Source organism: Mastigoproctus giganteus, chromosome 8 (assembly GCF_048544385.1).
Source record: "Mastigoproctus giganteus isolate SK-2022 chromosome 8, ASM4854438v1, whole genome shotgun sequence".
Classification (NCBI taxonomy): domain Eukaryota; kingdom Metazoa; phylum Arthropoda; class Arachnida; order Uropygi; family Thelyphonidae; genus Mastigoproctus; species Mastigoproctus giganteus.
The window spans coordinates 85,932,834-85,954,957 of record NC_143582.1 but is presented as its reverse complement, the minus strand read 5'-3'; the positions used below and the strand labels follow the sequence as shown (position 1 = coordinate 85,954,957).

The following is a 22,124-nucleotide window of genomic DNA, read 5'->3' as shown; positions in this document are numbered from 1 at the left end:
GACGAATTAATCGCGTTAATCGAGGCCTGCCTGTATATATTATTTTAATTATTAATTTAATTAATTTTTTTATAGATTAACATTAAACCATGATTAAAAATCATTACAACAGATTGTGGATATTTTCATAAGCATATAAATGTGTTCATAGACATTCTGTGGAATATTGAAAAAGCATATATGGCATAATGCATTTTTAAAAGTTTTAAAATAAGTCTTATAATAAGTTTTCAGTGTATGTTTTGTTTTAATTTTTTGTTTAAAATTTAAAGAAGTTTTAAAAAATTTGAGTTTGAGAGCCATATTTGCTTCTGCTGCTTTCCTGTGCTTGATTGAATTTCCTCAATAGAGTGCATAATGTGTGAATCACATCAGAAATAAAATTTTGATAAATCTGCAAATGAAAGTGATAATATTGTATGATGATGTAATTATAAAGGGTTATTATTTTATTTTTTAGTACTGTGGATAATAATGTAGAATTGAAGTGCCAGTGTATTCAGAAATTTCATATTTATCCCTTTATGACTGTGCTGCTAATATGATATGCCCAATTCGCAATAGCTTGACATGCCCATTTAGCATACCAGGCTGTGCTAGCTGAACACTAACACTAAAAAAATGTTAAGAAGACTTGTTAAATTAAGAATTCCACTTACACAATCAGCTGTGCAGAATGTTAAAGTTCACTAAAAATAGTAGGCCAAATTACATAAAACAAAAACTTGTAATGCAAATTAGGTTATCCACTAGAAAATTATAATCCAAGTACCACATTTCAAACTGAAAGAATGACATGTAAGATTTGAAATAAAAACCAAAAATAAATTATTATTAGATATCTACACCTCACTAGAAGTAATTTTTCTGACTTGCAATATTCATTTTTATTACAAATGCAGTGTATTCTCAACAAATTCTTAATCCTGTTGATACAGGAGCCAATGCACAGGCATATGCAACTGATGATGTTACCAACTGCAAATTCTTAATAGGAAGCATTTGGAGAAGTAATTGTAGAAGCTGCTAGACCTCTTATACCAACTAAGAGATACTATTCAATGCTTAGACCTAAATGGATGTCAGGGTCAACACAATTAGATGACGGTTGGCAGAGAAGAAAAATGTGTGCTATGCATATAAATTAATCAGTGGATTACAAAGCTCACAGTGGATGTAATCTAGTCCACAGTGAAGTCACTAAGGGAGTTAGGAAGTGCTAAAGCAGATTACAAGAAGTATCTGGCAGAGAATGCAAAGAAAAATAGTAGACTTTTTTTTTTTTACTTATGTTAATACGGGAAAGAAATGGATGATGAATCTTATTGGCCCCTAAGTTATGAATGGTATAATTGTTGATGAGCTCTCTATCAGGTTGCAGACAAACTAATACATACACCAATGAGCCAAAACATTATGACCTTCTACCTAATATGATGTTGGTTCTCCATGTGCAGCCAAAACAACTTCTATCCGGCGAGGCCTGGATACTAGACGAGATCTAAATGTATTGTGTCATATCAACTCCTTACAGGAGTTGGTACAAAAGATCCTGTAACGTCTGTGGTTGAGATGCAACAGATCGGAGTTGCTGTTCCAACAAAAACCACAGATGCTCAATTCGTGTCAGACGGCACCTGGGATTTCTCCCAGATGCTCAATGGGATTGATGCCTGGTGGAATTTGGAGGCCAGGGCAATACCTGGAAGTCTTCCTCATGTTCCACGAACCAGTATTGAACAATGGCCGTCCAGCACCTCGCCAGCGGTTCGTGAGTTTTCCCCTCCTCGGATCACTTTCTGTAAGTACTAACCACAACTGACCGTGAGCATCCCACTAGCAATGATGTTTTGGATATGCTCCAACCCAGTCGTCTGGCCATTACAATCTGTCAAACTCACTTAAGTCCGCTGCCTTTCCCGTCTGAAGGACAAGAGTAACTCTGATTGATGGAGCTCAGTATCAGGTGTTTTTTATAACGTGTCCCGATCCGCACACAAGCGTAGTTCGCCTGCAGTTGCTTCGATTTGCATAACGACTCACTGGTCATAATGTTTTAGCTCTTTGGTGTATTTTGCATTTACATTTGCACATGAAGAAGTTTTTAGGAATGGGGATGCCAGAAGTATATCAAATTCTATCAGGGACCTAAATGATTGTAACAACTGAGAGACCAATTATATTAAGGGAGGCAGCGAAAGAGTTAAGCAAACTTTTAGCCATAATTATGAGTGCATCCTTGGATTCAAAGGAGGTCTATATGGATTGGAGATGTTCAAATGTATCTCTGATTCACATGGCATGATCAAAGGGTGAAGTGAATAATTATGGATCTGCATATTTTACTTCTGATCCAGAGAAAATAGTGGAGTTGCTAGTTAAACAATGAATGCAGGGCCATCTAGACATCATGAATGTGTGGATGGTCCAGCATTGCTTCTTTAACAGATTCTTAAACCCGTGCTGTTATACAGCAGTCACAGCATGGATTTGTTAAGGGGCAATCTTGTTTGACCAATCTAATTGAATGATACGATGCAGTAACAAAGGAACTGAATGCAAAAAATAATTTTAACATGTACTTATATTTCAGAAAAGCTATTGATACTATTTCACATGACCTCAAATTGGAGTAGTGTGTCGCTAAGGGGCAGGTTACTCCAGGGATAAAGGGATGGTTGAGCTGTAGAAATGGAGAGTGATTATCAATTGTCACTGCTCTCCTTGGACTAATGTTATTAGTATAGTCCTGTAGGATTCAGTGCTTGGGCCACCATTGCTTTCTGCATTTATTAAATATTGATGAACGCATATCAGGTTTAGTTGTAGTTGATATGAATGTGAACAGGGTCTTAATGACAGTAATCAAGGTGTACCATTGCAACATAAGTAGAAAAAATTAAGCAGATGGGCTGAGAAGTGGTAATTGAAATTTAACATTGACAAATGCAAAGTACTGCTTATGGGTAGTAGCAATCCTAGAATAACATACTATGTGGCCGACCGGGCTAGCCGAGTGGGTTAAGTACCTGCCCGGCAACCCAAAGGTCGCGGGTTCGATTCCCGCCTCGGGCTTGGATCAAAGTACTGCAAAAACCTTGGGAGGTGCAATATGGCCACAGAAGCCGATGCGCCAACAACTACCAAATCAAAAAAAAAAAAAAAAAACTAACTATGTGGTACCACACTCAGGGTAGTGGAGAATGAATAAGACCAGGAGGCAATTCGTGCAGTCAGATATGAATTTCTCTGAGCAGTGTAGATGTCCTGCTGGGACATCTCATTGGGTTTTGTCAGTGATGTACAGGAACTTTTCAACAGGCATAAGGGAGGTAGTTTTATGATTGTATAAGGCAGTGGCTCCCAAACTACTAAGATCTCTCTCTCTCTCTCTCTCTCTCTCTCTCTCTCTGTGTGTGTGTAGTTCTCAACTTCGAGTTAATTCTTTCCTAGTGTGTGCTCGTAAAGTGAGAATTTATTTCTCATAGACATAATGTTAAAAATTTAACATAATAAGAACATTATTCGCGCTAGACAGAGAACAATATCAAAACGAAGTCGCAAACGCCATTCGGCAGCATTAAAGAAGAAGAACATTATGTTAACATTAACGTTCTCAACAATGAAATTAGTTAGCTAATTATTTTGTTTAAACAATGATTGATTTATCCAAAGAAATTAAAACGTAGCCTGTAAAATCAAGCAAATTATAATAATAAAGAAATTATTTATGACTTACAAATTTTAAAGAAAGTTTATTCTTTATCATCGACTAAATGCACACTCGTTGATCACTCATTATTGCATTAGCATTTAGCATTAGTAGAGGCATTTGATGCAAGAAAGCAAGCTTATGCAGCATCAGCCAAAAAAAAAAAAAAAAACCACTACTTCACCCCTCTGTTCGTTCAAAATACTTGTCCAGCTGAGCCTTAAACTTATTTAGGCTATCAACTTCCACGACAAGGGATGGAAGTCTGTTCCACCAACCAACCACCCGCTGGCTAAAGACAAATTTCCGCACGTCTATCCTACATCTGTCTTTCCTCAATTTGAATTTATGCCCTCTCAGGTGATTATTCTGAGAGAGAGGAAGAATCCCATCAGCATTGAGCATGCTCAAACCATTCAAGGCTTTATACACCTCTATCAGATCACCTCGCTGGTGCCTAGTCTCCAGACACTGTAATTTGCAAAACTTAAGCCTTTCTTCGTAAGAGCACCCCTTTGTTCCATTCACTAATCTTGTTGCCCTTCTCTGTACCCGTTCCAGCAGCTCTACATCCTTTTTGAAATGAGGCCTCCAGACCTGTATACAGTACTCTAGGTGTGGCCTGACCATTGCCTTATACAAGGGAATAATCACCTCCTTATCCCTGCTAGAAAAATTCCTGAATATCATTGACAATACACCATGAGCTACTCTTGCAGCCTGTCTGCACTGCTCAGAGAACTTCATATCTGCCTGCACAACCATCCCCAGGACCCTTTCATTCTCTACCACTGTCAGTGTAGTACCACAGAGTTGATACGTTGCTCTGGGGTTGCTGTTTCCCATATGTAGTACTTTACATTTGTCAATGTTAAACTTCATTTGCCACCTCTCAGCCCATCTGCTCAACCTTTCCAGATCCTGTTGCAGCAACATAGTGTCAGTAGTGTCCTTGACAACCCTGCCTACCTTTGTATCGTCTGCAAACTTGGACATTAAGCTTGATATACCATCATCAATATCATTTATGAATACAGAAAACAATAATGGACCCAACACTGAGCCCTGAGGAACTCCACTAATAACATTAGTCCACGACGAGCAGTGTCCGTTGATTACCACTCTCTGTCTTCTCCCCCTCAGCCACCTCTTAATTGGCTCAGCACTTGTTGGTTTGTTGCACAAGGAGTCGTCTTCTTCAGAAATGTTTCAAGAGGCATTTGTTTCCAAGATAATGTTCTCTTTTAATTATAAATTTCACGATTGCATGCATAAGCATTTTTTAACAGCGCACACAAATTGCAATTAACACGATTCACGTGGAGTAACAAGTTTACGAAGATTAAAAAAAAAAGGAATGGAGAGAACATTCTGAAAATTTTTTTATATGATTGAATATTTCTGTAAGGGGAAACACATTTTGCCATAATAACATAAAAAACCACACAATTCCAGCTATTGGTATTTTCGCAAATGCAAGAAGATAGTTTACTATCCGTTTATAATTGCTTTCAGACACAGAAAAGCCCAATAAACCAGGAAGTGCAAATTGTTTTTATCATTTTATGGTCTTGACCTCCAGAAATGTGCTCGAGAAAAGTATCACAAAGGCATTTAAAATTGATTCTTTTAATGGAACATATGATAACGATGAAAATGTAGTGCATTGGTAATTAATACAATTTACAAACCATGGTCATGACCTTTTATATGGCCTTAAGGTCATGCTTGCGACCTTAAAAATTACATTTTAGAGAGATAAATAGCTTTAGTTTTACAGTGAAAATTTCAACTTCCGAAGTCTTGAAATGAATTACCAAAAAACAATGTTTTATTGGGTTCACGATACAATGGTGTCTCTGGAACTGATTAAAATCTTAAAGCAGGGTACACTGTATTGTATAGCTACGCACATGGTTTGGAATGCGATATTTATGAATGTTTAACATTAATTTTTTGCAATTAATGTTCATATTTTCGATTTTGTCGATACTTGATTTTTGGGGGGGAAAAACTCGGAAACCCGGGAACTCATAAAGCAAGAACTGCCTGCCTGCATGCATGTGTGTGTGTGTGCATATATAAAAACACATTATTTGATAACCCTTCTGAACATTTCACGGATCCCCAGTGGTCAGCGGACCACAGTTTAGGGAATGCTACTATAAAGCATTTGTCAGGCCATATGTTTAGTACTGCGTTCAGGTGTGGAAGTTCCATTTGACACGAGGATATGGATCTTTTGAAGCAGGTGCAGAAGATCAGTGATACTAATGAGCAGAAGGAAAAGGTATTGTTACCTAGAAAGATTTCAGTTCTCTAAATTGTAACATCTGGAAACTAGAGGGGGTATAAATTTAAATTGAGGAAAGATTGTTGCATATGCATAAATTTGGATTTAGCTAGCATACAGTTTATTGTTTGACACACTCCCATATGGCACTGGCGAATCCAGAAAAAAATAACAGGAGGAGCACTGTTTATGACAGGGGGGCACACCATTTTGTGCCATGTTTTTGCACAAACAAGGCACAAATTAATGCACAGAACAAAAATATCAAATGTAATGTAACTGGTGGACACAGGCACACAGCTAAACTCTGAATTACTTTGAAGTAAACATTGTGCAAGACCAAAGTGCATGATGCCTTGAACTAGAATGGGGATCACATCAGCATCAGTGTTGCCAACTGTAGCCAGTTGAAAATAGCTGGGCCACAGTGCAAAAATAAAATCCCAAGAAAAAAAATTTTTTTTTTTTTTTGGTTAAGGGATTTTAAACATTTGGTGTATATTCTCCAAAAAATGACAGGTAGGGGCACGTGCCCCTACCCTGAATCCACCTATGTGATATGGTGTTGTGGAAGTGAATAGTTTGAATAAATTTAAGGAGATAAAATATTAGACTGGATGGACAGGTGATGAGAAGTGGGTTTTTTTTTTTTTTTTTTTTTTGCTTATACTATATATATGCTTCCTTCCTGCTTTATTTGCCACTACTAATATTAATGCCTGTAATATCAGTTAATAAAATACCCTATTCATTTTTAGTTAGAATGGCCTGCATCCAGAACAACTAGTTGTAGATGCAGGTTAGTTAACGTTAACTTTTAATGAGACTATTCTAATTTTTAAATTTAAATTATATTTTCTGTAATGTTATTATCAGTGAGTTTAAATCATTATTGTTAATTTACAAAAATATATAATTTTTTTTTTTTTTTCCTAATAACTCAGTTATGGCCCAAATTCAAACCCTATGACAGGTGGAATGGGACCAGGTCCCATCGGTACACCAGGGCACAATGCAGCTGGTGATTTTCAGGCCCCATCATCTGCCCTAAGTGCTGCTGCTCTAGTGGCAGCTGCAGCTACTGCCACTGCCACTGCAACTGCAAGGGTCGTTGCACTTCAAGAACAACAGCAAGAGGTGGCAATGAATAGCCAGTATGGACAGGTAAGCATTTTTATGTGTGTATATATATATATTATTTTTTTATTATTATTTTTTAATTAATTTATTATTATGTTTTTTCACAATTATTAGAATTTCTTCTGATTAGCATACTTCATTGGTGTAATGAATGAATAATTGCAATCTTTACTGAAAAATTGAAGTAAGGAAAGTGATGTCTTAAGTTGTATTTCTGCCAGCTGTTGAGATAAAATTTTTCTTTTCTAATATAAATAAATTTAATTTACGGCTTATTGAACACATTATGCTTCCAAATCTGAATTCCTTTATTCTCATTTGAGATCACTGGTGTAACTGTTTTTAAAATATTGTTCATTGTCATGGTTCAGTGGGGCTCCTGCATAAAGCAGAAATTTTTCTCTCGTAGGAACTTGGTTTTCAATGATACATGTAGTCTTGTGAGCAAGAGCATTACAGTCGAACCTCATAAATCCCAGCAACTGTGAAATACAGCACATGCTGGATTTTCGGAAATTCCACTTTTTTGAACATTATGCATATAGCCAAAGTGTTCGGGGTAATTCATTATTTTTGGAGATAATACATTCCAATAATGTCTGCAGAATGTGATAGTCATTAAGTTAAAATGTTAACACATACTGCCTGATTAGTCCAGTGAATAACATACTTGCCTGAGAAATAAAGATCGTGGGTTCAAATGCTACACATCTGGTATAGATGGTCCAACTGTCCATTATATTTTAATATGAGGTCAGATAGTTCAGTATGATTTCAGCAAACAAACCACTTTTAAAAACTAAGTACTTCACCGTTAAGTACTGTACTGCAAACTAGTGTTGAATGTCTTGCAAAACTACAGGTTTTATATTGCAAATACATAGTAACAATGACATGCAAATAGGATTTATGTAAAACAAACAAACTGGTGTTTGGAAATTATTCATGAAACATTTTTATTTCAAAAAGTTTCTGAAATAACCAAATAAGGTGAAATCACCATAGTTAATAGAAAGTTCATCTGCTTGGTGGTAGTATAAATCAGTCTGCTGAGTTATTTTTTATTTATTTCAAAAGCTTTTGATATGCCATTCAGAAGTGATGCATTGTTAAGTATGGTGTGTAATTCTGTAGTTTTAAGTTTTTTAGCAAGTGACTGACTTTAAAGAAGAGTGCATACGCATCAAGTGTGCATATGCACTCTTCTTTAAAGTCAGAGTGCATATGCATTTTCTTTCAAACTCAAATGGAAAAATAGTTCTGTTAAAAGATGTTGATGTTTATGATGTCCATCCTCAAGAAAAATGTGCAAAATGTGATATGAAAAAGAATTATTTCACAAAAGCAGGAATCTTAGAATATATGATATTGTTAGTGAGGTGGAAATTTTATTTGAGCATGCAGTGGATTGTCTCCATATTTGTTGACTGACTGACAGAAAAGGATTGTGCTAATCTTAATCTGACTTATGCAAGCAACTTGAATCTCAAAATGCTCTATCTTAAGTAAGCGATCCTGTTCTAGTAGGCCTTTGACGAGATTAGATATATCTTATTTTCATTTTCCCTACCTGGCAATGTGACTTGTACCCCTTTATTTTAAACCATGGTTTTTTTATATCTAAAATGTTTTTTTAAAATTCTTATCTTTGAGTTATAATTCTTGTTTATTACTTTTTAATATGTTCTAATTGTTTTCATTGAAGTTAGGAAAAGTAGTCCTTTTCCTGATTTCTACAGTAGCTAGTACACAGATAGTGTTACATCACTTGCTTACTTTCAATTTGTAGTTTCTTCTGTAACTATATACAGGGTGTTTCATAGCATATGGGTTATATTTTCAGGATCAATTCAGACTCAAAAACAATGAAACCAAGTTAATGCATGTCCGAAATTGCTTTTTTTCTTAGTTACAACTTTTGTGTTCTAGAAATTGTCCAGTAAAAAAAAATTCCTGTTGGATAGGCAAAGTGCATTACAACAGTGTTAGTAGTTAGGAATAAAAGTTGATTTCTATTTCGGTGTATATATTCTGATTTATTTTGAAATTACTTCTTTTTTTTTTTTTCACATCCTAATGTGACATCAGTTCTAAGTGCAATTCAGTGGGGAACTTATAAGTTTGTGTTATTGAGTGAAAATGCAAACTTATTCATCTGAGAAATAACAGATATGCATTTCATGTATGAACTTGCTGAGTTTGATGTGCTACAGCAAGACATCATTACAAAAAAGTTTCTGAGTCATAATCTGCCACATAAGATGATCTTTCAGAGAATAGATGATCACCTTGGATATACAGAATTATTCAGCAAACAAGTTGAATGATTGATGGCATTAGACCAATCAGAACCAGAATTGTTACATTGGGGAGCAGATCTCGTACTATTCAAAGGAAAATCCTAGTGTCAGTGTTAAACAGTTTATCTAACCATGACAGTATTTCAGAAATTTTAACATTTTTTTAAAACTATAAATATATTCCACTGGATATAATTTTGATTTTTACGTAAAATTTTTTCACATTTTTACTTAGTCATATTTTTATTGATGTTTACCAGTTTTGCTTATATATATAAATATTTTAAATTGTGACCTATTTTCAGATCACGTATGCCATTTTACTGTCTTCTTAAACATTATGGCCTCTTTTGCCAATGCACTATAAAACATCAATGATGGAGATCATCATCATTATCATTCTTTATTTAAATTATTCGTAGTGTGATTTTGGGCTTTCTTTTGAAATTTTTTATTTATTTTTTATTTTTGATATTTATTTTTAAATCTTTATCATGTTAGGTCCTAAATTAAAAGTAAAAATATGCAAAGATATTACTGATTACCTTTATATTCAAATGTCTTTATGTGTTTGTAGAGTATGCAGAGTCAGCAGTTTCAAGGTGGCTATGGACCTCCAGCTCCTCAGAGAATGCCTTCAAGTCCGGGTATGACTAGTCCTATCAGTAACCATATGCCTAACCCAATGGGAAGTCATATGAATTCTATGGGAAGTCAGATGTCAGCTTCTATGGGAACAGTAAATAATTCAATGATGAATATGCCAAATTCAATGGGACCTATGAGTCCAATCAACTCTGCAATGGCCATTAATGGACCAATGGGAATGAATAAGCCCACAATGCAAAGCATGCAAGGAATGGCCGGTCCAGGTCAACCCCATCCAGGCATGTATCCTTCTGGAAGCCCAACTATGGCTCCTCAGACTCGCAATAGGCCTGCACCATATCCAAGCCCTCAGCAACATGTGTCTCAAAAAAGGCCTGCCCAGTATAATATGATGGCACAGCAGTATGGGGCTCAAATGCAGGCTTATAGCCCTAACCCCCAGCAAAATTATACTCCAACTCAGGTGAATATCTTTATTTTAATATTTACCGTTTGCTATAATTAACCACTAAATATGTTATTAACATAGTTTATGCTCCTACTTTGGCTTTTTTTTTTTTTTTTTTTTTTTTATATGAAATCTCCAAACACGAAAGGTATCAAAACCTGTAGTACTACTTAGTACCGTGCATGGGTTTTGGGAGAAGTATGGGGCGAGGGGGATACCGGAAACTTTGCTCTAGAGACTAAACATGGGTAAGTCCTCAGTTGGTAGTTAATAGCCTAAAACTTTGGAGTCTCTTAAGTAAGTAGAAAATCTTGATGAAGGAATGTAATATCCATTGCATTTTAAGTTGTATATGATCAGTTATTGTTATTTGTTATTGTTATTTGGTTTTTTAGGAGCATTAGCAACTAAGGCCATATTGCTCCGGGATATGCGGTGGTCCTTCCCTGACCTTTCCGCATCCTCCGTATTTGGTGGTGACGGGCTCGAACCCCGGTCTAATCAAGAAGCATGTGCTACGCACTGCTGCTCCTTCCCACCTGGCTACGGAAGCGCCTGTATATGATCAGTAAATGCCCTGGCGGTGTTGTTTTAAAACTTAGAATATTAAGAACAGGTAAGATGGAAACATAAAAATAAGGAAAACAAACTGATATTATAATGATTAAAGAAGTGTGTATTTTATATATTGGGTTTTCAATAAATACATCACTAAATTAGAGGGAGAAAATTAATATTCAAATGGATATTCAACATGGTGTCTATTGTAGGTATCCCCTCTGTGATTCATATTATGTTCTATGGAGCACTGACACAACTGTCACTCAAAGTATTATGCTTTATTTCAAAAGCAGGACTAATACTACTGTGGGTAGAACAAAATATATGAAAAAATTAAAATATGATGCCCACATACAACTTAATCTACATGTATACATTATCAATGAGTATATATAAAATACACAAAAACACTTAGCAACAGGTAGCTTTCAACAACTTGATATTCTCTTTTGCAACCAAAAGAGATATAATGATAGGCTCTTAAATACGGAAACAATTATGCACAGCCAAGTGATCTCATAGTGATCTCTTTTCCAGGTGAACATTTCTTATTTTGAAAGTTGACAGATGCCCTCTTCTTGGGCCATTGCAAACATCATGCCTGTCTTTGAACTATTATTCCATTCAAACACTCAGGTATGAATTCACGTTTCATCACCATAAACAGATTTTATACATTTCTGAAGAACAGGCCCAGGTCACTCCCAACATTCAATTTTGCTAGGGCAATGAAGAGCTCTTCTCTGGTAAATGGTAGTTCAGTGAGTAGGTTGCAGTACTAATTTTGGGTACGTGTTTCTATTTGATGTGCCCTAATAGGCTACACATTTTCAGGGAAAAGGTGGTCCAAGACGTTGACTGTGCCATCCCAGGAGCAAGTTAAGTGCTGTCAAGAGTGATGGCATTATGAAATTTCCCCTCTGGAGAGCTTGTTAGTTACAACACAGTAGATAAGTCCCCATGGGTCACTGTTTCCCATATTAGAGTCAAGGGTGCATTGACTCTTTCTTCTTAGTTCTAATGAGATTGGTGTATTGGTTTCTCCAGGTCTTATATACTTCTCTACAGGCATCAGCCTGAGATTGATGCTTGTATATACTTCTCTACAGGCATCATTCTCAGGCCGAAGCATAGAGGCCATGAAACACTGGAAGTCTTTCCAGGAGGAATGGCCAGTCCTGCAGAGAAGGTCCAATTCTGGATGCCACCACAGAACAGTTCTGTAATGAAGTTTTCTCTTTTTGATGGCTTGGTCGCAAGCATGGATGGCGATCTTCATCAAATTATTTACCCGGACAGAAGCAACAGAAGCAATATTGTCATCAGGAAGCTGAGACTCAATAGATGAGATGAAAAAGTCCGAATCAGCAGATTTCAGGTTGGCAGATGATGTTGTGGAACTCTGAAGTGCCTGGGTTCAACGACCAACAGTGCAAAAAGGTAAATCCCTGTGATCAGAGGTGGTCTAGTCCTCTTGGACTTGCTAGAATTGAAAGTGATGGGAGATTGATCTTGAAGCATGTGTGACCTCTGTAGTATTCTCTCAAAGTGTACTACAAAACATTGGGATATGGCCAGGTTTAGTGAGGACATCCAAGGGTGGTGGTATGCAGGAAATCTTCAAGCTGTTGTCCCTGGTGGGATCCAGCTCTGTCAGGAGTTGTGCTCTGCCATAGGGCTGACTGGCAATTTTCATTCATGGAGATAAGTAATTTGCCAAGTTGATAGGAGCGTGATGACTGAATGTTTGCAGTGATGTCCTCATTTGGCCTTGCATACAAAGAAACTGTGATCTGGGTGTTTTGGACAACGATGGCAGCCCAGGGCAATTTGCCTGAAAATTTAATCACCCTGAACCTTCTAAAATAGCCTTGAGTTTTGCAGTGTAAGGTTCTCGCAGTAAAAGGATGTCCATGTCCTGCTCATCTACAATTATCCTGATTTGATTGGCTACAGCTCTGGAAAATTGTTTGTTTATTTGCAGAAATTTAATTGTTGGGTTGTTTTTCTAATTTTGGTGTATCCATAATTTGTGTTCTGCTAGATGAAGCACTTCACACAGGACATGATGAATTCTAATTGAGCGAGCACTTTCCAACTTGGCCAATTTACATTTGGAGCACACTAGAATCAGGGTGCGGTTTGGGCACTCATTGAATTTGTGACCCCTTTTGGGACAGTGCCCACATGTGGTGTGGTTTTGGGCACACATGAGTGGTTGCCCAAATTTCAGGCATTAAAAACATTTCAGGATTAGGGCATGTTCCTGAGGCTGAAGGCTATTCCACCCCAAGTAGATTCTATCTTGTGCCTTCATTATGTTCCAGATTCTGAAGGTCAGTTCCAAGTTACAATTTAACACATTGCATATTTTTGATTTGGTTGAGTATTTAAGTCTTACTTCTTGTGGTATGTCATATTTGGGAAAGTTGTTTTGCAGATTGCTCTGGTAGAGGTCATCTTTAATCTCATCAGGTGATAGGGCTTTGTCAACGTCAAATTGGAAAATTGATGGTCCTCTTTGCTTAGGTCCTTCTGTCTACTGGCCAGCATTTATCTTGGTGACCCAGAATTCAGGCTTCCTCCCTGGTCGCAGTCTTGATTATAATACCAGGATTTCTTGTCTGTCTTAAGCTCTATATCTTAATGTTTGTTATTTGTTTGTTATTTGGTTTTTAGGAGCATTAGCAACTAAGGCCATATTGCTCTGGGGATATGCGGTGGTCATTCCCTGACCTTTCTGCATTCTCCGTATTTGGTGGTCACGGGCTCCGAACCCCGGTCTAATCAAGAAGCATGTGCTACACACTGCTGCTCCTGCCCACCTGGCTACGGAGGCGCCATATCTTAATGTGCCTTGAGTTTTGTTGTAACAGCTTCTTTGGCCACCCAACAAGGTAATGACAACAAGATTCTGCTCTCTGTTGGGAGATGGTCTTGGGTTGCAATGGTGACTGATCCACTTTCAAGATCCTCAGAAAATGAGTGGGGATGCTGTTGCATTTCATTTATTTTCTGCTCATTCACAAGTAAGTCTATCTGAGCTTTGAATCTTTTATTATCAATTTGTAAGTTTAATAAAACTTTGCATTTTTGTCCAGATGTTTATAATTTTGCTTCTTGTGCTGCAGATGTGATACAATTCATTTGCTGGGAAACAAACACTTCCAGCTCATTTTTGATGTGCATTACTACAGAGATAGCAGAGAGCCAACAAGACAAGCAAGGTGACTTGCTATCAGGGATTGCAAGGCATCTTTCTTGTCTTGTTGTGAGACATCAAGGCAAATTTTCTCTATGACAGTTGATTCAGTGCCAGTGCTTGAATGTTGAGCATGCATACAACACTTTATGGCTAGTCCAGTAGAGCTTGAGGGCCTTGGCAAGATTTTCCAAAACAAGAGAAGCATTGTTGACCTCTGTTGATAGCATCAAAGAGTTTGGAGTAAGCTGGGTACATCTCAGAGTCAGACATTTTTTATTAGTTTGACAGAAGAAGGTTAAAAGCAAACTCCAGAAAATTGGAAATTTCGAATAAACAGGCACGCCAGACGCTGTCACAGTTCGAGAGAGCTCTCAAACACAAGTAGAATAAAGTATGTGAAAATCCCAGATGATTCCTTGCCAAGAAATAGTAGGATGAAGGTTTGGGCTATTATAATAGCACAATAATTATTGTGAAATACAGTCGGGAGAGTGACTCAATTTGTGAGATGTACTTTCACCATATAGAAATAATTTAAGGGAGAACACATTGAAAAAAAAAAGTTGCTAGAAATGATGTTTGAAACATAGAAAAATAGTTGGGAAAGCTACACGGTTCACAAATTGTGCTGAGGGAGGGATGCTGACATCACAGTCAGTGTGCAAGTTTGAACACCTGCGAACAAGTTTAGCTCCACCCAAGTGTTCTGTCTATGGTGGTGGTGTGGTATCTGGTCCATAGACAGAGATGCACAGAGAAAATGCTCAAAACAAGCAATGAAGCCTGAAAAGTTCAAAAACCTCTTACTATCATGTAGCTTGAATAACAAGGAATTCATTGAAGCCAATGATATAATTTTAACTTAACTCTATCTAAAGATATTAGTGATAATATCTTTAGCTACATGCTTTTGTAATAACTGAGAGCAAAGTGCAGAAGAAACTGTTGAAATTAAACACAAGGACACCCGGGGTGGATGGGATATATTAAAGAAGGCAGCAAAGGAAGTAAGCAAATGCTTAGCCATAATTATGAAAGCTTCCTTGGAGATGTGCCCCCATGGACTGGAGATGTGCAAATGTGTCTCCATTTCACAATGGGGGATCAAAGCGCGTGACACGAGTAATTACAGACCTGTTAGTTTGACTTCTGTTACAAGGAAAATAAAGCGATGCAGGATCATCTAGACAAGGCTGCAGTTATAGTTCAGACACAGCATGGGTTTGTTAATGGGAAATCTTGTCTCACAAATTTGATTGGATACTATGATGTGGTCTTGGATGCAAAGAATAATTTTGATATCATATACTTGGATTTTAGGAAAGCTTTTGTTACTATGGCACATGGATGACTACTGTACAAATTGGAGCAGCATGGCATTAAGGGCAAGTTGCTACAATGGATAAAAGGATGGTTGAGTGGGAGAAGACAGAGTGGTTATCAATGGACCAGTGTTATTAGTGGAGTCCCCAGGGTTCAGTGTGGGGCCCATTGTTCTCTTCAGTATTTATCAATGATATTGATTAAGGTATATTAGGGTTAATATCTAAGTTTGCAAATGATACGAAGGTTGGCAGGGTTGTTAATAACAGTAATGCTACTGCAACATGATCTGGAAAAGTTGAGCAGACGGGCTGAGAGGTGGCAACTGAAGTTGACAAATGTAAAGTACTGCATATGGGTAGCAGTAACCCCAGAGTATCATATCAACTGGGTGGTACTGCACTCAGGGTAGTGGAGAATGAAAAGGATCTGGGGGTAATTGTGTAGTCAGATATGAAGTTTTCTGAACAGTGAAAAAAGGCTGCATATCATGGTGTCTTGTCAATGATATACAGGAATTTTGTTAGCAGGGATATAGGGGTGATTGTCCCCCTGTATAAGGCAGTGGTCAGGCCACACCTTGAGTACTGTATACAGGTCTGGAGGCCTCATTTTAGAAAGGATGTAGAGCTGCTGGAATGAGTACAGAGAACAGCAACGACATTGGTAAGTGGAACAAAAGATTGGTGTTACAAGAAAGTTCTGCAAATTGCAGTTTCTGGAGACTAGGCACCTGAGAGGTGATCTAATTGAGGTGTATAAGGCTTTGAATGAATTGAGCAAGCGCAGTGCTAATGGGATCCTCCTCTTGCTTAGATTACTCATTGGAGGGGGAGAAATTCAAACTGAGGAAAGACAATTGTTGAATAGATGTGCAGATACCTTTTAGATCAGCTCGCTTTTAGCCAGTGGGTGGTTGATAATTGGAACAAACTTCCATCTGTTGTAGTGGAGGTCACAACTTAAATAAGTTCAAGACTGAACTATTCAAACATTTGGAGTGAATGGAGGGTTGAAATGAGAAGGGCGTTTTTTTTTTTTTTTTTTTTGGCTGATGCTATATAAGCTTGCTTTCTTACATCATATGCCAATGCTAATAATTCAGGAGCACTAGAAATATGTCCACTATGTTCAGTGGGACTTCAGAATGCACAGCAGCAAGAAAGGCTAAAATGCATGGGGATATTTTGTCATTATCCCACTACCACAGATAATCTAATAACCTTCAAATGTGTACATGCCAAAGCACGTTACATTAGGCATCAGAGTCAAAAAAGAACCTTGCATCTGCATTACATCTTCCATCACCCAAGCCTATTTGGGATAAAGTCTGGAAAATGAAAAGCATATACACATTGTATGCTACATCGATCCTAGAACATAATGGATGTGTAACTGCATAGCGCACTGCAATTGTGAATACTCCTAGGCGAGTCATTTGCTAAAGTTCCTGCCAAAACATCCTCCCCTCCCCGAGTTTCTGGCCCTCAAACAAAAAGCTGAAAAGCAGCATTTGAAGTTCTATTCAAATAACTGTGAGGCATACAGTCAGCCTTTCACGGAATGGGAAATAAAAGTGGCACTCTCTCTATTCTAGGCAAGTGCTATTAGGCCAGATTACATCCATTATGAGATGAATAAATATCTTTCATATGAGTACATGGATCAGCTGCTCTGTCTGTACAACAGAATCTATCTTGAAGACCAGTTTCTGGACTCCTGGCATGAGACAATTGTGCTTCCCTTCCCAAAGCCAGGAAAGGATCCAAAAGTTCCAATTAATTACTGCCCAATTCCTCTGCCCAGCTGCTTATGCAAAATCCTTGAAAGGGTGGTCGATGTCTGCCTCATGTGGCATTTAGATGCAAATGACATTCTTTACAAAGTACAATGTGGCTTCCAAAGGAACAGGTCAACGCTCGACCATTTAATAAGATTGGAAATGTCTATTCAAGATGTTTTCCTCAAATGTGAACACATGTCAATTTTCTTTTATATGAAAAAACTTGACACACCTTGGAGATTTGGAATTTTAAAAAATATTTCTAATATTGGTCTTATGTGCCATCTAGCACGTTATATTAAATTTTTTTTATTGAACTGTCTATTCCAAATTCATGTGGGGTCCATTCTCCCTTAATCTTTTTGCCAAGAGGAGGGAGTCCCTCTTTGTTCAGTTCTAAGTGCTATGCTTTTTGCTATCAAAATTAATTCTTTACTAAACATCATCATCATCAGCCATTTTCAATCCACTGCAGGATGAAGGCCTCTCCAGCAACTTTCCAGTTCCTTCTGTTTTGAGCACTGGCCATCCATTTACTACCTAAAAACTCATGAATTTCATCTATCCATCTCCGACTTTTTCTTCCAGGTTTTCTTCTAGCTCCTCTTGGGTACCATTCTGTTATTTTCTTAGTCCATCTGTCATCATGTCTTCGAGCTATGTGTCCTGCCCAAGACCATTTTAGTTCTTTAGTTTTGATAAGAATGTCCTTTACTTGAGTTTGCTGCCTAATCCATGTGTTTCTCTTCTTATCTAACAGTCTGATTCCCAATATAATTCGTTCCATTCTTCGCTGTGTAGTTCTCAGCTTCTCTTCCATTCTTTTGGTGAGTGCCCAAGTTTCACTTCCATAAGTCATGGTGGGGAGTATACATTGATTCATTATTTTACGTTTCAGACAAACTGGGATATTGCTCTTCAGTATGTGACTATATTTTCTGAATGCTATCCATCCAAAATTTATTCTTCTCTTGGCTTCCAGCCATTTATCATTATTACAGCTAATAACTTGTCCCAGATAAGTATATGACTCCACCTTTTCAATTACTACTGCTTCAATCATTATTTCCCTTTCCGTGGCATACTTGTTCATCATTACTTTTGTTTTAGCCATATTCATCTTTAGTCCAAAATCCTTACTAACTGTGCATAACTGATTAAGATTTTCCTCTAATTCTTTGGGATCGTGGCTTTTAACCACAATGTCGTCTGCAAATCGTAAATGGTTTAGGTACTCTCCATTCACATTGACTCCTTTCTGTGACCAGTCTAATCCTCTGAAAGCTTCCTCAAGGGCAGCAGTAAACAGCTTCGGAGATATTGTGTCTCCTTGTCGAACTCCTTCCTCGATTTTAAATTTGCTACTGTCTTTGTCTAGTCTAATAAAGGAGGTAGCACTCAAAATCATAATATATGGGGTATCTATGCCTTGTCTTTCCAGTGCCCGAAACATTGCCTTATGCTGTATGGAGTCAAATGCCTTTTCATAATCCACAAATGCCAGGCATAATGGTGTTTTATATTCATTTGCTTTCTCCATTAGCTGTGATATTACATGTAGATGATCCATATTTGAGAATCCTGTCCTAAAGCCAGCTTGCTCTTTCGGTTGATTCTCATCAAGTATTCTTTCTAATCTATTAGTAATGACCCTTGTGAACAACTTGTAGATGTGGGATAACAAGCTAATTGGTCTATAATTTCCAATTTCTGATTTATCTCTTTTCTTATGCAGCAAAACTATGACTGCATTATTCCACTGCTTAGGCGTCACACCTTTTCTAATGCACTTTGTGAAGAGCCTTGCCAGTTTTTGTGTTATGTCTCTTCCTCCCAATTTTAACAACTCTACAGTAACTTCATCTTCCCCCCGGGGCTTTCCGATTCTTCATTTTCTTCAATGCATGTTCTACCTCATCAGGAAGAATATCGGGTATGTCGTATGTGTTGCTACTTTGCAATCCATCTTCCCCACTGCTGGTATCATTCCCTCGCTCCTTGTATAATTCTCTATAGTAGTCTTCTGCTATTTGAATTATGCTTTCTCTGCTGTTTATAAGTACACCATCGCTATTCTTCAGTTTCAGTATCATTTGTCTTTTTGTATTACTGCTCATGGCTGCTGATTTTAATCCTTTGTTTTCCCTTAATGCTTGTTCTACTTTTCTCATGTTAAATCTTCTTATGTCCTCTCTGAGTCTCTTTCTAATGGCTTTGCATAACTCAGTATACTCAATTTTCTCCCTGTCAGTGTTTTTCTTGCTCCTCATTTGTCGTCTTCGGTTCATCATGACAAGTGTTTCTTGACTAATTTTTTCTTCTTTGGATTTCTTTTTCCCTATAGGTTTTTTTGGGCTTTATCACTTTCAGAAAGTTGTAATATTCCTCGTCGATATCTTGGTCCTCAGTAGTCTGCAGAAGCTCAAACTTGTTTTTAAGTTCCAGTACATACTGCTTTTTCTCCTCCTCCGTTATCTCAAAGACCTTTGTATTATTTACTCGAGTCAGTTTTTTCCTTTCCTTTCCTCCATCTATATCAAGTGTACATCTTACCATTCTGTGATCACTTCCAACATTTACCTTAGTCAGGACGGTAACATCATTCACAATATATCTTCTGTTAGTGAGGATGAAGTAGATTTCATTAGATGTTAATCCATTTGGACTCTTCCATGTCCACTTTCTGTTCACCTTTTTCTTGAAAAAAGTGTTCTTTACTGACAGTCCTTGAGATTCTGCAAATTCCACAAGTCTTTCACCTCTTTTATTTCTTTTACCAATTCCAAAATTTCCTATAGTTCCTCTTGCTGCGCTGTTTTGCCTTTTTCCAACCTTAGCATTGAAGTCCCCCATAATAATAGTGTAGTGGGTTTTCTGCTCATCTAGAAGACTCAATTTCAGTGTACATTTCTTCAACCTCTTCATCATCATGGCTCGATGTTGGTGCATAAATCATTATAATCTTTAGCTTGTACCTCTTAGAAATCTTGAGTATTAGCCTCGACACTCTTGGTGATGTACTTTTGAACTCGAAAATGTTGTTTTTAAAATCTTTATGGACCAGAAACCCAACTCCACCTTCACTCCTTTCACTGTTTCCATTGGTATACGGCAGATTTCCACTTGATAAACTTATAAGTGATTCATTTCTTCTTCTTGTTTCAGCCAAACCGATGATATTCCAATTCACATTTTATAATTCCTTTTCCAGCTCTAATATCCTGTCTTCACAGATGAGTGATCTTATGTTATAACAGGCCAAGTTCAGTTTCCGTGCATGGTAGCCTGGTCGTACCCAGAGATTCTTAGCACCCTCTGCTTCCACTCTGATCCTCTCGCTGCCGTAAGAGGGAGAGTGAAAGCTGCTGGGGACTGAGGGCCATTTGTATTGTTGTGCTCTCATGCTGGAGGGTTTGGTCTTTTCCTCTTCACGCTGACCAGGCGTCTTGAAGAGAACCACTCTACACGTTCGTAGCCACCTAAGTGACATAACAGGGCTTACCATCGAGAAGGTGTGCATGAGTGGATTTTAGGGTGGCAGGCCAACTGGACTTCTCCTAAATCTTCTGTAATCGAGAGAGATATTGGATCCATCAGTGTTTTATGCTGGGTGTCTGATAACACACAGGATACCTGTTCCCCTCTAAGCCCCTTTTTTACTGGAGGAGGAAATTGTTTTTTACTAAACAATTTCCTCCAACTCTTTGCTGATGACTATAGCATCTTCTTACAATCATGCAACATTAGGGTTATTGAAAGACAATTGTAGCATGCCATTGATCTCATGACCTCTTGGACAGTGGCTAATGGTTTCAATTCTTGTCTCAGAAGACAGTCTTGCTTATACTTTTTGTCACAAACACAACTTTCACTCTGAACCAAACTCCTAGTGTTGGTGTACACGCAAGTATACATGCACCTGTTCCTATTCTTAGCTACCCTAACACAACTCATGTGTTTACTTGTACCACAATGACTGCCAGCAGCAGTCTCTGAAATATCCTGCATCTTGTTTTTCAGACTTCTGTTCATTCCAATAGAAGCAGTGCAAGAATCTCTTTCACCTCTGCCAGTGGCTACTGTTAATCTATTAGTCTTTGTCTCCCCCCAAGCTAGCAGTTTTCCGACCCACCTAACACTGCCTCGATAGCATCAGCAAATATTCTTGCACCCTTTCTATTTAAGTGTATCCCCTCCCTGTAGAAGCAGTCTCTCCTGTTAACAAGTACAGTCCAGGCTGAAAAAAATTCTACCCCTTGAGCATTGCACAATCTTTCCAGGGCTGAATTGATCGACAAGGCTCTCATCATATACTCCCTCCTATCGTGTCTGGGCAGAATTGCAGACACTTTCAAATTTAACCCTAATTCCCGGCTTTTTTTTCAACAGTGACCTGTACTTGCTAAGTAAATCTGCAGATCTCTTATTCTTAAGGTCACAGTACCAACATGTACAACAATATCACTCTTCGTGCCCTTAACAGATGATATCTGCTCTACAACGTCATCAACGTTTGCCCCTGGCAGACATACCCTGGTCCTATTACACCTATCCTTTTTGCACAATATATTTCCTGTCTCCCTGACAACAGAGTCACCGAGAATAACTAGCTCCTGTGGGACCAGTGCATTCTGCCCTGAAGGTTGCCGCTGTGTTGCCTGATAATCAAGTGCAAGCTCTGACATTGATGTGGGCAGCTGAGAGCTTGATGTGTACTCCAGTTTAAGTCCTTCGAGGGCATCTGTCCTTC

General features: G+C 37.9%; 1 protein-coding gene across 1 annotated transcript in view; it reads left to right on the top strand.

The window, feature by feature from the left end:
• Positions 1 to 22,124, top strand: part of LOC150081696 (zinc finger MIZ domain-containing protein 1-like) — an 811,610-nt gene that overhangs the window by 579,274 nt on the left and 210,212 nt on the right. The window contains exons 8-9 of the mRNA XM_090378811.1: positions 6,950 to 7,169; positions 10,023 to 10,517. Of these exons, the coding sequence (XP_090234937.1) occupies positions 6,950 to 7,169; positions 10,023 to 10,517 (715 nt within the window). The remainder of the gene's footprint in view (positions 1 to 6,949; positions 7,170 to 10,022; positions 10,518 to 22,124) is intronic.